General features: G+C 34.4%; 2 protein-coding genes and 1 pseudogene across 2 annotated transcripts; 2 read left to right on the forward strand and 1 right to left on the reverse strand.

The window, feature by feature from the left end:
* The first annotated feature begins 3,111 nt into the window (after nucleotides 1-3,111).
* Nucleotides 3,112-4,610, forward strand: LOC120156419 (annotated as a pseudogene).
* Nucleotides 4,611-8,342: 3,732 nt separating this feature from the next.
* Nucleotides 8,343-10,129, reverse strand: LOC120156482 (zinc finger MYM-type protein 1-like). The gene is made up of 3 exons (XM_039167794.1): nucleotides 9,565-10,129; nucleotides 8,865-9,457; nucleotides 8,343-8,774 (listed from the first exon to the last, which is right to left on the reverse strand). The coding sequence occupies exons 1-3, from the start codon at nucleotides 10,127-10,129 to the stop codon at nucleotides 8,343-8,345; spliced, it is 1,590 nt and encodes a 529-aa protein (XP_039023725.1).
* Nucleotides 10,130-13,310: 3,181 nt separating this feature from the next.
* LOC120156483 (pyridoxal phosphate homeostasis protein-like) lies at nucleotides 13,311-13,818 on the forward strand. The gene is made up of 2 exons (XM_039167795.1): nucleotides 13,311-13,598; nucleotides 13,714-13,818. The coding sequence occupies exons 1-2, from the start codon at nucleotides 13,311-13,313 to the stop codon at nucleotides 13,816-13,818; spliced, it is 393 nt and encodes a 130-aa protein (XP_039023726.1).
* Nucleotide 13,819: the final 1 nt, after the last annotated feature.

The following is a 13,819-nucleotide window of genomic DNA, read 5'->3' on the forward strand; positions in this document are numbered from 1 at the left end:
AGATTACCCGAGGGGAGCCGAGTCATCCAAGGTGATGGATGAGCCCAGGATCGAGTTGTCCGGAGAAGAGGACACACCAAGGATCGAAGGGGCACTGAGGATTGGCTCAATACGGTTCATTTCTGCCAAAGCAAGTAGAGGCCAAGGGAAGACCGAGTTGTCCATGTCCAAGGAGTCGAGACAAGGGCTTACCGAGGATGTTCAAGAGAGGAACAATCCTTCAAAGACTCGTAGACAAGAGTCGAAGGAGGCTAAGACGTTGAGGGACAAGGCAACCATGGAGACACCACCCATTTCAAAGGTGGGAAGCGAGCTCCAACCTTCATGTTAGAAGGGATGAAGCAAGGAGGGGCATCGTACTTTACCGCGAGAAAGTGCCGATGCAGGATGGCGCAAAGAACTCCAATGACAAGGGTTCAATGCGGGGAGTGTCAGACTTCATTGAGCAAGAAGGGCTGACGCAAAAATTTGAGTAAATGCCAACTAAATCAGAGGGGAAGGTACATCTCAACATTATTCTTGTGTTCTTGTGAGCTTGATTTGCAATTTTAAGTGAGTGTAGGTCGGGCAAGACCTAACTCTTAACGCGGAAGGAACAAAGTTTGGATGGGATCCAAGACTTTGCCGCAAGGGACAGGGAGGTCCAAACCAAGGCAAATCAAGACTCGTAGGAAAGAGTTCCTATGGAAGAGATGCACTTTTGGGCGTGTTAGCCCATTTCATCACTTGGCGGCAAGAGCCGAAGCAAGAACAGCCATTATGGGAGGCCGAGTCCTTATGGGAGGACGTGAGCAAGCAGAGGCGTTGAAAGGCAACCAAGTTGATGTGAACTATGGCGTGAAAGATCGGGAAGTTACATGAGGCAAAAGCCAAGGCAAGCAGTTCGTATGGGAGAACCGCGACAAGCCAAGGCACTAAAGAGTTTCCAAGATGGTGTTGCCCAGGATCGTCGAGTGCAGCGACGAGGGCGTCGCTAGGTTCGGTGGGGGAGAATGTCACGGGCTAGAAACTTGGGTCCGAGACATTGGTGTAAGCGTCCGACCAAGAGGTTCAATATGGAGAATCGGACTTACCGTGACCACCAGACTTAGCCAATTCTTGGAGAATGCTTAACAAGTCCGTGAAGGATCTATTCCGAGGCGTCCGAGAGGAGCGACGAGGGAGATGGGGGCAGTGTTGTCGAGGCTCGTGGATTCGAACCGAGACATGCGAGCAGATATCTGTAAGAGAATTATACAGACTATTGGGCTTGCCTAGAACCATCAGATCTGGCCCATTCCTTGGAGGATTCTAGAAGGATAATGTTAGGTGGGATTTCCTTGATTTAAGGGATTGGGTTAGGTGGGAATCAATCCTAGCCCTTCATGTAAAATGATCTTAGCCATCGATTGAGAGGGAGCTCCCCTATAAATAGAGAGCTCTCCTCCTCATTTGTAATCACCCAATTCCATTCTTCTCTTTGTGAGAGAGTAATAAAGCTCTGAGGCATTTGCTCTATTCTTTCTGAGTTCTTAGTTCTTTGTTCTTGTTGCCTATCTCGGTGGCCAGGAGTAGCTACCTTCGTGTTAGCACTTCCACACGATAGTCCGACCTTGTCGGCATTCTAAAGCTTCCGCAATCCGAAGCCTTGAGGGCTTGGTTCCAACCTTTGTGAGTTTGCACACTCACTTAGCTTGGGTAAGGCTTACTTAGTCGCCGATAAGACCGAGGAGCGTCTAAAGCGTCTAAGGCCGCACGACCCGTCAGACCTTGACTCTGATATTCCGACGGTGTGAGGCGTCGAAGTTCTGGGGGCGTGACACCTATAAAAGAACAAATTCGTTAATCACATCATTTATAAACTACTATCTCACTAAATTTATCTTCGGTTTAAATGCACCACTAATCTCTAAATTAGACTATCGAATTATCCTTAAAATATTTTTAAGACATTTTGTCTCTTGAAATTTAAATCGTTATTTCAGTTGTCCAAATTCGTTAATTTCTTTAAAAAACACAAAAATAAATTATATATTTAATTATTCAACTATTCTTATGATTCTATTTTGGTCTATAAACTATTTTTTTCATAAGTCAAAGAGATGAAATATTGCAGTATCTGGAAGCGGAGGCGGGGACAAAAAAAATATGTAATTTAGTGATGATTTTGAGGGAAAAAATATTTGGCTAATCAAAATAGAACTACATGAATAGTTGAATGACTAAATATGTAATTTACCTTCGTATTTTTAAACGGAGTTAATGGGTAGAGACAAATGAGATAACGATTTAAAATTCATAGGTCAAAACGTCTCGAAAAATATTTTTAGAAGGCAACTCAATATAAACAATATAGTTTAGAGGACAATAGTACATTTAAGCCTTTATTTTTTATTAATTTTTATAAAATAAATATTTTAAAAATTACTTGATCAAAAGTTTTTAAAATATTTTTTTATATTTTTATCAATAATAAATTTTAAATAATAATAAATCAAAATTTAAAAAGTTGATAAAAAATAAAGAACAGTTTGAGTTTGAGTAGGAGGAAAGGAGTATTATTTAACTATTAATTATTTTAGTTATATCATTAATTTTTTTGACAGAAATATAACATTAAATTTTATATTATATTCAATTATACTATTTCATTGTTAATTCTTTAATGGAGTGATGACAGGAATGATAGATGTAAATGTTAGAGCAAATTACTTTAATGTGATTAAAGTTACAAAAAAATCTTAAATAAATTTAATGATTAGGCACTAAACTTTTTTTAAGAAACCTTAATTTAAATCTCCCTAATACATCATTTAATGCTCTTTAATCCAATGGACGGATAAGCTTTCCCCATGAGCATTTTCAAAGTATTTCTTTTGGGCAAACCTTATTTTTCTATAAAAAAAAATCTCCTCGATATATTGACTCTATGTCCCTAGTAATTTATGTGTAGCATAAAGTTCAAACCTACCTGATGCCCCACGAGCTATTATTATTCCACCTACTTGATGCCCCAAGAGCTATTATTATTCCACCTACTTGATCCTAGACGTTACCAAATTTGAAATGACCAAATGTTGAATCTATAAGTACTCCTGCCCCAATCAACCAAACTCCACAGCATCACAAACACAGGTCTTCAACCTAAGGCTTTTAGTAATATAATAATGTCTCTTCATGTTGCTTTGCTCCCAAGCTCCGGAATGGGTCATCTTCAACCAATGCTCAGACTTGCCGCATCTCTTATCCGCCACCGATGTTCTGTCTCTTTAATCACTTCTCACCCTATTGTTTCTTCGGCTGAATCTCAGCTTATCTCCAATTTTCTCTCTGCATTTCCTCAGGTTATCCACAAGAAGATCACTGTCATCCCCATCGATCCCACCACTGTTAATACCACTGACCCTTTTGCACTCCAATGGGCAACCATTTGCCACTCTGCTCACTTGTTTTCTCCTATCCTCTCTTCATCGTCTCCTCCACTCTCCTTCGTCGTCACCGATATAACATTACTGTCGTCTGTGATCGAAATCACTGAAAATCTCCATCTACCTAACTATATTCTCTCCATTTCGTCGGCTCGAATGTTTTCCCTGGTCTCTTCTTTTCCTTCTATCCCTTCATCGATCCCGAAGACATCGATTCCTCCGCCGCTTTTGGACCCGAACAGCTACTTCGCAAAGAATTTCTCAAACGCCAGCAAGAGCATCAAGCGTTTCGATGGCGTTCTGATCAATTCATTCGAAGGGCTCGAAAAGGAATGCTTTGAGATGCTTGCTGCTGCAGAATTAACAGACGGCTTGCCGCCAGCTTTCCCCCTTGGACCGTTTCTGCCATTGCCATTCGAGGGGGGATCTTCGTCATCGTCTTCACCATTCATGAAGTGGCTGGACAATCAGAAGGAAAGCTCAGTGGTTTTCGTCAGCTTCGGCAGTAAGTCAGCGATGTCTAAAGAGCAAATAAGGGAGCTAGGCAGTGGACTAATACTAAGCGAATATAAGTTTTTTGTGGGTTGTAAGGACTAAAGTTGTTGACAAAGAAGAAAAAGGAGACGACCTAGATGAGATTATAGAACACCAAGTGATGAACAAAGTGAAGAAGAACGAAGCGTTCGTTGTGAAAGAGTGGGTGGATCAATGGCAGGTACTGAGTCACAAAGCAGTAGGTTTGTTCCTAAGCCATTGTGGATGGAACTCGGTGGTGGAAACATCTTGCCATGGGATCCCAATCCTGGGATGGCCGCATGGTGGGGACCACATGATCGCTGGGGAGGTTATGGAGGCAGCTGGGTGGGGGGTTTGCATGAAGAACTGGGGATGGGGAATGAATAACCATTTGGTGAAAGGAGAGGAGATTGGGAACAAAATAAAGGAGGTGATGGAGAATCAAACAGTGAGAACTAACGCTAAAAGAATGAAAGAAGTGGCTAAGAAAACAACAGAGGCTGGTGGGAGGTGCGATGATATGATGAAAAAGCTTCTTCAAAGCTTGAAGAAGAACTAAAAAAGCGAATTCGGTACTCAGTTGATCTGTCGTCATTTCTTATTCCTCTGTGTTTTGTGTTTTTCTACTTTAAAAGTCTGTGGTTGAGGTGTGTTAGTATTAGCAGATTAGGGATATTATGACTATTAAATAAATTTGAAATGCATGTGTTTTATGATATTCGGGATATATCCGATGTTCAAATTTTAAACCTATAAAAATAATAATAATAAATATTTTAAGCACTTAGATACCTTAACAACAAGTTATATAAGAATGAACCATAAAAACTAATTAATCGAAATTATATTATTTTAATATGATTATTTACGTACCTTATTAGAAAGAAAAAACATTCACCGACTGATATCACACTCATTTTTAGAACATATTTCAATTTAAAGTGTACCTGCATAGGGTGCACCACACCAGCTGTAACGAATCCTATGCCTTATATTAATGTTATAAAAATTATATACATATAGTATATATGATATAAATATATAATTCATCCTTCATTCCATTTAAATTATCCTTTATTAATTTTTAAATGATTTATTATTATTTAAATTTTATTAGTAATAAAAATATTAAAAAAAATATTTTAAAAACTTTCAATTAAATAGTTTTTAAATATATATTTTATAGAATATATTATTTTAAATATTTAAAATAATCATGATCAAAGTTTAAGAACTTTAAATTTAAAAAAAATCAATAAAGGGCAAATCTAGTGAGACAAATATATTATAATTTTATAAAATTAAAAAATAGAAAAAATATAAATATTTATATTATAAATAATATTTTAAAATAATTTATAAATAATATTTATAAAATTATATTATAATTATAATAAATTTATCATTAGATTAAATTATTAATTTCAAATTTAATTGATATATATTATTTTAATTTAAATTAGGTGTTAGTCTTTATTTTTCAAGATTCTTGGTTTAGACCGACTCTAAATGCATTTAATATTTTCCCTAAATTTCCCTCCAAATTTAAAACTACTTCATGCCCCACAAGTTATTAGATTTTTATCAAAGCTCTTACTCTATTAAATAATTATATTTACATTATAGACAATAATAAATAAACTATCATAAAATAATAATAAAAATCATTATAGTTGATGATAAATAACAAAATAAATATACGAAAGTACATCAATTTTTAGAATTTTAAATACATATAAATGATTATAAGCACAATAATCTTTTGATCTCTACATTCATTACATATCCTCAATTTTTTTTCTTCTAAATACTTTTTACATCAAATGTTTTATTATGAACTTTTTAAATTGAATCAAACAAGATTAAATTTACAAACAGTAAATATTTTTTTTTAAAATTTAAATCTAATTAAGCTTTCCTTCATTGCTTTTTCATCCATCACTGTATAATATAACCTGAATGACCACTGATCACTTTTCATAAGTATGGTTTACACACAAGTTATAAAATGAGTCGTACATTTACCATAGTGAAGTAATTGATAGAATAGTAGTAAAATGGATCTTAACATGTTATATCCATATTATTATGTTATATTTATATCGATTGATTTTAATAATAATTATTATAGATCATATTTTTAATCTATTCCAACTCAATCAAAGTAATATATATTTTTATTGGTCATCCGTTATGGATTTAAAAAGGTTCCACTCAATCTTTATTGAAATAAAAATTCGCAACCGATTCGACCTAATAATATATGTAGTATTATTACAATTATCCTTAAATGTAAGAGATGATTACACTAATATCTTAGATCGAATTCAATTTTTTTACCTTAATCCAAATCCGATATAATATTCTCATCCAAAAAGCACAACTTGACACAATCTAAATTTGAATTTAAAACAAACTTGGCCAATCTAAATTTGAATTTTTAAAAATATAGATCTTATACAATCATATTAAATTAAAATTTATTAAACTCGAGTCTTATAGAAGAAGAAGAAGAAGAAGAAGAAGGGGGAAGAAGAAGAAGAAGAAGAAGAAGAAGAAGAAGAAGAAGGGGGAACTATTTAAAATTTTATATCGCAAAGCCAAAATTTAACCTCAAGGAAGCGACTCGAAAGAGAATATACAGAAAAATAGAAGAAGAAGAAGAAGAAGGGGGAACTATTTAAAATTTTATATCGCAAAGCCAAAATTTAACCTCAAGGAAGCGACTCGAAAGAGAATATACAGAAAAATAGAGGGCCAGTGTTGACGTAAGAGGTAGGGGTGTAAACGAGCCGAGTCGAGTTCGAGTAGTGCTGAGCTCGACTCGACTCGAAAACTCTTAAATGAAGTTCGACTCAACTCGAAAACTCGCGAGCTTAAAATTTTTAAGCTCGACTCAAACTCGAAATCCTGAACTGAAGCTCGTGAGCAGCTCGAAAAGGCTCGAAATGAAGAAAAAATTTCTTAAACTTAACTCGATTAAAGCCTCAAACTCAAACTCGAACATGAACCTTAAATACATGAAAATCTTACTGTATTTTTTAAAAAATCAATACATAAATGTTAATATTATTAATAATTTATTTTTAAAAAAATAAAATCTTAATATATTATGTTTTCGAGCTTCTCACAAGCTTTTCGAGTCGAATATCAAGTAGCTCGTTTCAGCTCGTTAAGAACTCGTAGAGCTCGAGTCGAATCCATTCGATATAAGTATTTATGAGTCTTGATCGAATTGATCTCAAGTATCTTACAATCTGTCTCGTCTCATTTACAGCCGTAGTAAGAGGTCAAAATTAACGCAAAGTTTTGTTTATTTTCAATCAAATCCATCCCTGGCCAGAAGGAGCACCGCTAGCGCTAGCGCATCGACGCAGAAATGACAGTTGCATTTTCACATAAAAACAAACAAACAAATAACGAAATTCAAAGCCCTAAATTGAATTGAAGATCAGTTTTCTTTCCCCAGCTTGTCAAATTGAGGTACGCTATTTTTCTACATACATCTCTTCAAATTTTGAATTGGTGCTGTAAATTGATTAATTTTGTAGAAAATTTCGTATTTTTCCGGACATGTAATTGCTTAATTTGTCAAGCTTAATTTGGTAGTTATTGCTTGTTTTATTGATTTTTTTTTAAAATTTCGGCATCTGGGGTAGGATTTCTAGCTCATTCCTTTATTTTGATTGTATCCAATGAAGATGGTTCAATAATTGGAAATTTGTGAATAGTAGTTCTGATAATTGATATATTAATAGGTTAAAGGGTGTTGAAATTTGTCGATGATCATTGATTTTGGTCAACATAAAGATACACTGCAATGGGTGTTCTGTCTGTATTACGGTTGTTTATTTTCATTATACAATGCATTACTTATTTTGGATTGTTAAAGTTTTGAGTTCCTAAAGCTCTTCGGGTTCACTACTGTTAGGGATTCTGACTGGCAGCTTTTACAATGATTCAGCCGTTGGCCAAAGCCAAAGCTGGTGGGGAAGTCCCCACGGACACTGGCGACTTATTTCGTGAATTTATAGTCTGGAAATTCAAAGTTTTTCTTTTCTTTGTATTACTTTTCCAATTTCATCTCATTATGTGCTGATATTATTAGAGAAAGTGATAAATAACATCCAGGGCCGGTCTTGATATTTTAAGGGCCCTAGGCAAAATAAGAGAAAATGGCCCTTAAAAAAATAATTTAAAATTCAAGAATAAATTTCGGTAAACGCCAAACAAATTTTTTTTATTAAAAAATATACGAGTAGATTCTATTACATTAACCAACATTATTTTACCAAATATATAAAGAGACATAACAATTTTTCACTCAATTTACTCCTATTATATCTTCAATCATCTCTTAGAATCGTTTCTCTCAATCAAAAATTGACGTCTCACCTACAAAACAACATACACAAATTCTCATAAGAAACGGGTTCTTCTAGCATTTTGAGATGCAAAGTCATTGATAATAACATCAACATCAATGTTTCCTATCATCTCCTTCTCAATAGCTAATATTGCTAAACCATTCAACCTTTCTTGTGACATTGATGACCTCAAGTACGTTTTTATTAATTTAAGCTTTGAGAAACTTCTTTCGGCTGAAGCTACAGTCACAGGCACAGTTAATAAAATCCTATAAGCAATTGAAGCATTCGGATAACAATCTGCAAATTTGACAAACTTAAGAATTTCAATGGCGGATAACAATTCTGTCGGCAAAGTCATTTGTAAGACTTTCAATTCAGAGAAAAGATCATCTAAGTCAACATCCGATGAATTGCCATGAGAAAAGGTAGAATGAAAATGAACACAACATTCTTTCAACTCATTATCATCTAATGACTTTAACTTATTTGAATCATATAAAAATCCAAAAATACTTTCAAATGTCTTCAATTTCTCAAATCTATTCTTCAAAGAAGTAATTGCCATATCTACCACAACCAAAAAATAATTGACTCTAAATGACTCTTCAGGCGATTCAACTTCGTTATCCTCATTATTCTCTCCAAAAAATTTCTTCCTAATCACACAACGTTTTGTGTGAAAGATAGGCTCCACATCCATTTCAAGAGCAAGACTTTTAGCTACATTCATACTAGTTGTAAAGCCTTCATCTCTATATTTTTCAAAGTAGAACATCACACCTTCTAATTGCCTTATGGTAGTATCAATGCACATAGACTTAGATTGTAATTTCTTGCTTACCATATTAACAGAAAATAAAATGTCATACCAAATCACAACACCAAGCAAAAACTCAAAACTTGAGAGTGCATTCACCAAACTTTCAGCTTCACTTTTTGACTTTGCATCATTTTCACAAGATTCATATAACTCACACAAAGCCAATCTTATTTGGGGACATTGAAATCTAATAGCTTTGACACTTTTAATTCGACTCTCCCATCGAGTATTTGATAAATATTTCACAGTTAATTCAGGAACATTATCAAGTAAAATTTTCCATCTCTTTGTAGAACCCGAAAACAATGCATATATGCGTTGAACAACTCCAAAAAAAGAAATAGCTTTAACACAAGAATGTGCCATATCACCAAGAGTGAGATTTAGACTATGACAAGCACAAGACATGTATAATGCTTTGGATTAATTTCAAGAAATCTTTTTTGAACACCTTGGTGCTTTCCTTTCATATTAGAACCGTTATCATAACCTTGTCCCCTCACATCATCAACATTAAGATCAAGAGACTTCAAAACATTTTGTAGTTCATTAAAGAGTCCTAATCCAGATGTATCATCCACTTTTAGAAACTCCAAAAAAAACTCCTCAATTTTAACTTTGTTATTTAATATATTAACACATCGAACTATGAGGGTCATTTGTTCTTGATGGCTCACATCAGGCGTACAATCAAGAATTATGGAAAAGTATTTAGCCTCTTTAATGATCTTAATGATAGAATTTCTCACACTTTGAGACAAAAGGGAAATGAACTCATTTTGAATTTTATGTCCAAGATAATGATAATGAATTTCACGATCCTGAATGCGTCTAACATGATCTTGCATAATGACATCAAACTCTGTAATCATTTCAATCAATCCCAGAAAATTACCATTGTTATCTTGATATAGTTTTTCATTAGATCCTCGAAATGCAAGATTATGTTTAGCAAGACATTTCACAACTGAGAATATTCTTTGTAACACTTGTCTCCAACGTTCTTTCTCTTTCATAATCTCTTTTTGCAAATTTTTATCGATTGTTTGATTTTTATCCAATCTTACTCTCAATTCATTCCAAATATTCATATTAGTCATATGTTCAACACTATTTTCATGTTGTTTAAGCCTTTGGCTAATATGTTTCCAATCACTTAAGCCATCATTTGCTAACAAACTTACATTACTAATCGATTTGAACAACTTGCAACAAAAACAATATACTTTGTCAACATTTTTGGAATAAACTAACCATTTTCTATCACTAGTCTCACCATTGCTCAACTTTCTAGAATAACATGCATATGAGAAATGTCTATAATATTTATCAACAGGAAATTCAAGATCCATTTCTCTTATGGGCCCTTTTTCAACTAATATATCCCTCGTATTATTGTCAAGATTCTCCCAATTTATAGGATCATATATATTCAAATGAGGAAGTGTTTCTTCACCAATGCCTAAATTTTCAACATTTTCATCAATTGGCACATCATTAAAGTCAATTGGATCATTCACTTCATCATTCACATTTTCAGGATTTTCGGTATGCAAATTTTCAGTTGATTGATTCAAAGTTTCATGAGAATCATCCTTTTTAAACACAAATTTGTCAAGAGCACCTTTTTGTGACTTCTTTAACTCCTCCTCTAGCTTCCTTTTTTTTCTTTTTTCACTTCCAGACAAATGTTTTTTAGGCAACATCTCATCAAAGAGTCAAACACAAACAAATTCTAATAAATAAGTATAAGATTCCTATAAAAAAAGTATAAGAAAAGAACAATTGCACCTGGATTCTTCAATTAGAATTGTAACCCATTGGAGTAAGATAAAATCCCAAATTCCTAATTTGATAATTGACACTGTTGACATAAATATTAATAGTTATAACATGAACACCAAAATAAAAACATCATTAAGAGAGCAAGTGAGTGGATACATAAAATCTCTTATCAAAATAGAGTCTGACATAAAATTAAGAGCTTTTAAATAAAGCCTGGAAATGAGAGCGAATTGGACTAGAAATGAGAAAGTAAAGAGAGCAAGTGAGCGGATACAATAAATTAAGGGCTTTTAAATAACATGTATCACACTGTTACCCACATTTGGAGGATGCGGAGCTATTAAGCTATTAGTTATTTCATTATTTCAGTTTTGTTTATTAATTATTAGGCATGGGGATGGAATTGAATTTTTGAAGCATTAATCTAGGATTATAAAACCTTTATAACTTCCTCCCTCCTGTCCCCTACGGCTCTATACCTTTCAAAAACACATTGTTTGCCAAACTAAGATACATTTTGGATTAGTTCATTATGAAATATCCCATGAAAAAGTTTATTATTGTTATGTAAAGTAAACAAGGGCAGAGACCACCTAGTTCACACATGTTCTGTCAAAAGCATGATTATATCAGTTTAATGGAGGTTCAAGATTTTTTTGATCAAGCAGTAAAAAGAAAAAAATTTTCCATGTGTTTTCCTGAAAAAAAGGGTTGGAACTGCAAAGTGAGGGCAAACAAAAGTGACTTGGCAGCAACTTCATTACATGCACTGTTAAACTATTCATAAAACAAAAAGTGAGACCAAGAGAAAGATTTGTTCCTAAAAGCAATTTCTTTAATTATTGTCTTGATTAATGTCCACGGTCATGTTTGATTCTCAAAATTAAAAGCAGGTTTTCTATGCTTTCACATAATGTTCAACAAAAAGGAATCTTGTGTGTCGGTTATTCCAAAGTAAACAAAATCAAAGGCAAAAGTCCATTGATGATTGATCCTCTCCCCTCTTCTTCTTCTTTCCATTTCATTCATATTTTTACACACACAAAAAAAAACATAAAAATCATTATCAAATAACAAAGAAAGTCTACGAACTGATTAAAACACCATGACTAACCTCGTTTTCTCCGAAAGCAAAGCGATGGAATCTAAGCAGAAGAACATGAGAACTGAGAAGCAACCCTGAATGCTCAAAATCATTCAAGTACGATGGATTCAGGCCTCTATTGACAATAAACTTGAGGTGGGTTGAATACAAAAGCACCAACGCACAGATTGATAGTCGTGGTGTTAGCCTGTTAGGGATTGAAAGTTTCAATTTGGGGTTAGAATATAGAAAACAAGATAGATTGTTGAGAAGAATGGGCCCCTGCTTTTCCTAGATTCGTGATTTTGTGCTCTGAGAAGTTAAAAATATTTGAGAAAAATGGGCCCCCTTCAAACCTGGGCCCTAGGCGGTCGCCCCCCTCGCCTGGGCTCAGGGCCGGCCCTGATAACATCCAAGGTATTTTGAAATGGTTTTCTTATCAAATGAAAGAGAAAAGTAATATTAGATGTTATTTTTTGAATATTTGAAATGGGTTGTGCATATAATTTTATTGACTATTCAATGTGTTATAGGAAATACAATGTTTTGGGGCCGTTTACATTTGTATAACACTCATTCCTTTCAACTGAGATACATTTCATTCGAAATATTCACCTTAATGCATAATTTTGACAAGGACTGAAGCTCTTTGAAAAAAATATGTGTTTGGGTTTACATGCCTGTCTTTCATATGATATGTTATTTAAACTGTTTTGGAGGTTATATGTTTATGGGTTCAACTTTTTTTTCCTGTTCTTTAGGGACTGTTCGCCGATTTCTTGAAAAGCAGAAATATAAAATTACAGCTGTTGTTTTTTGCATTAGCACATCATCTGATTCTGAGATCTACAAGAGGTATCATACTATTATTTTTCATTTTTATTACCTTGCCGAGATGGCTTTTCTGTTTGGATGCATTGTTGTAATTCCTTCCGGGGTGATTGGATCATGGAATTCAAGATTCCTGATAGGAATTTTTTTTTCAGATTTAAATTTCCATGTTTGGATGGAAAATATTCCCAATAGGGAGTAATGATATATTTCCAACAATAAAAAATTCTCTCCTTTTATCGGGAATGTTAATCCCTTACTTTTCTTAGGTATTATTTTATTCCCATGTGCTGGGCTAAAATACCCTTCATTTTCTCCCAAGCGTTGTTTTTGCCTTCGCGCTCTCTTTGTTATTTTCTTCCCTCTCTTCAGTTTCATCTTTTCGGTTCTTCTTTAGATGATCTGTAAACCTCTTTAATGGAAAACATATTTTCTTGAGATTAATTAGGTTTGGACAATACAGTCAATAGCGAAGGAAATAAGAATCACAAATATTGATGAACAATCTGGAAGAGTCCAAACCGGATCTCTACCCACAACATCAACGAGAACAAGAGATGGCAGCCTCGTCGGCGGTGATTGACGGAATAGCAGCGTCGGCTCTCCGGTCAGTTCTCCAGAGAGTCCAACAGGTCGCCGAGCAATGTGGTCGTGAATCGCAGCGGATCTGCGCCGTTGCCGTCAGTAAAACGAAACCCGTCTCCCTCGTTCGCCAAGTGTACGACACCGGTCATCGATGTTTCGACGAAAACTACGTCCAAGAACTTGTCGAGAAAGCCCCTCAGGTTCTTCCTCCACTTCATTCAAAAGAAAAAGCATCAAACTAGTCAAAAAAATTATTTCTATTTTGAAAATGATAAAGTACCGAAGTAATAATCATTTCCGTGCTTGCAATCGCAGCTTTCGGATGACATAGAGTGGCATTTTATTGGGAATTTACAGAGCAATAAATTGAAACCTTTGATTGGTAAGCAAAGCTACGTGTTTTTAGGAACTTTCGATTAAA

Source organism: Hibiscus syriacus, unplaced genomic scaffold (assembly GCF_006381635.1).
Source record: "Hibiscus syriacus cultivar Baekdansim isolate YM2019G1 unplaced genomic scaffold, ASM638163v2 tig00111220_pilon, whole genome shotgun sequence".
In the NCBI taxonomy this organism is placed as follows: Eukaryota; Viridiplantae; Streptophyta; class Magnoliopsida; order Malvales; family Malvaceae; genus Hibiscus; species Hibiscus syriacus.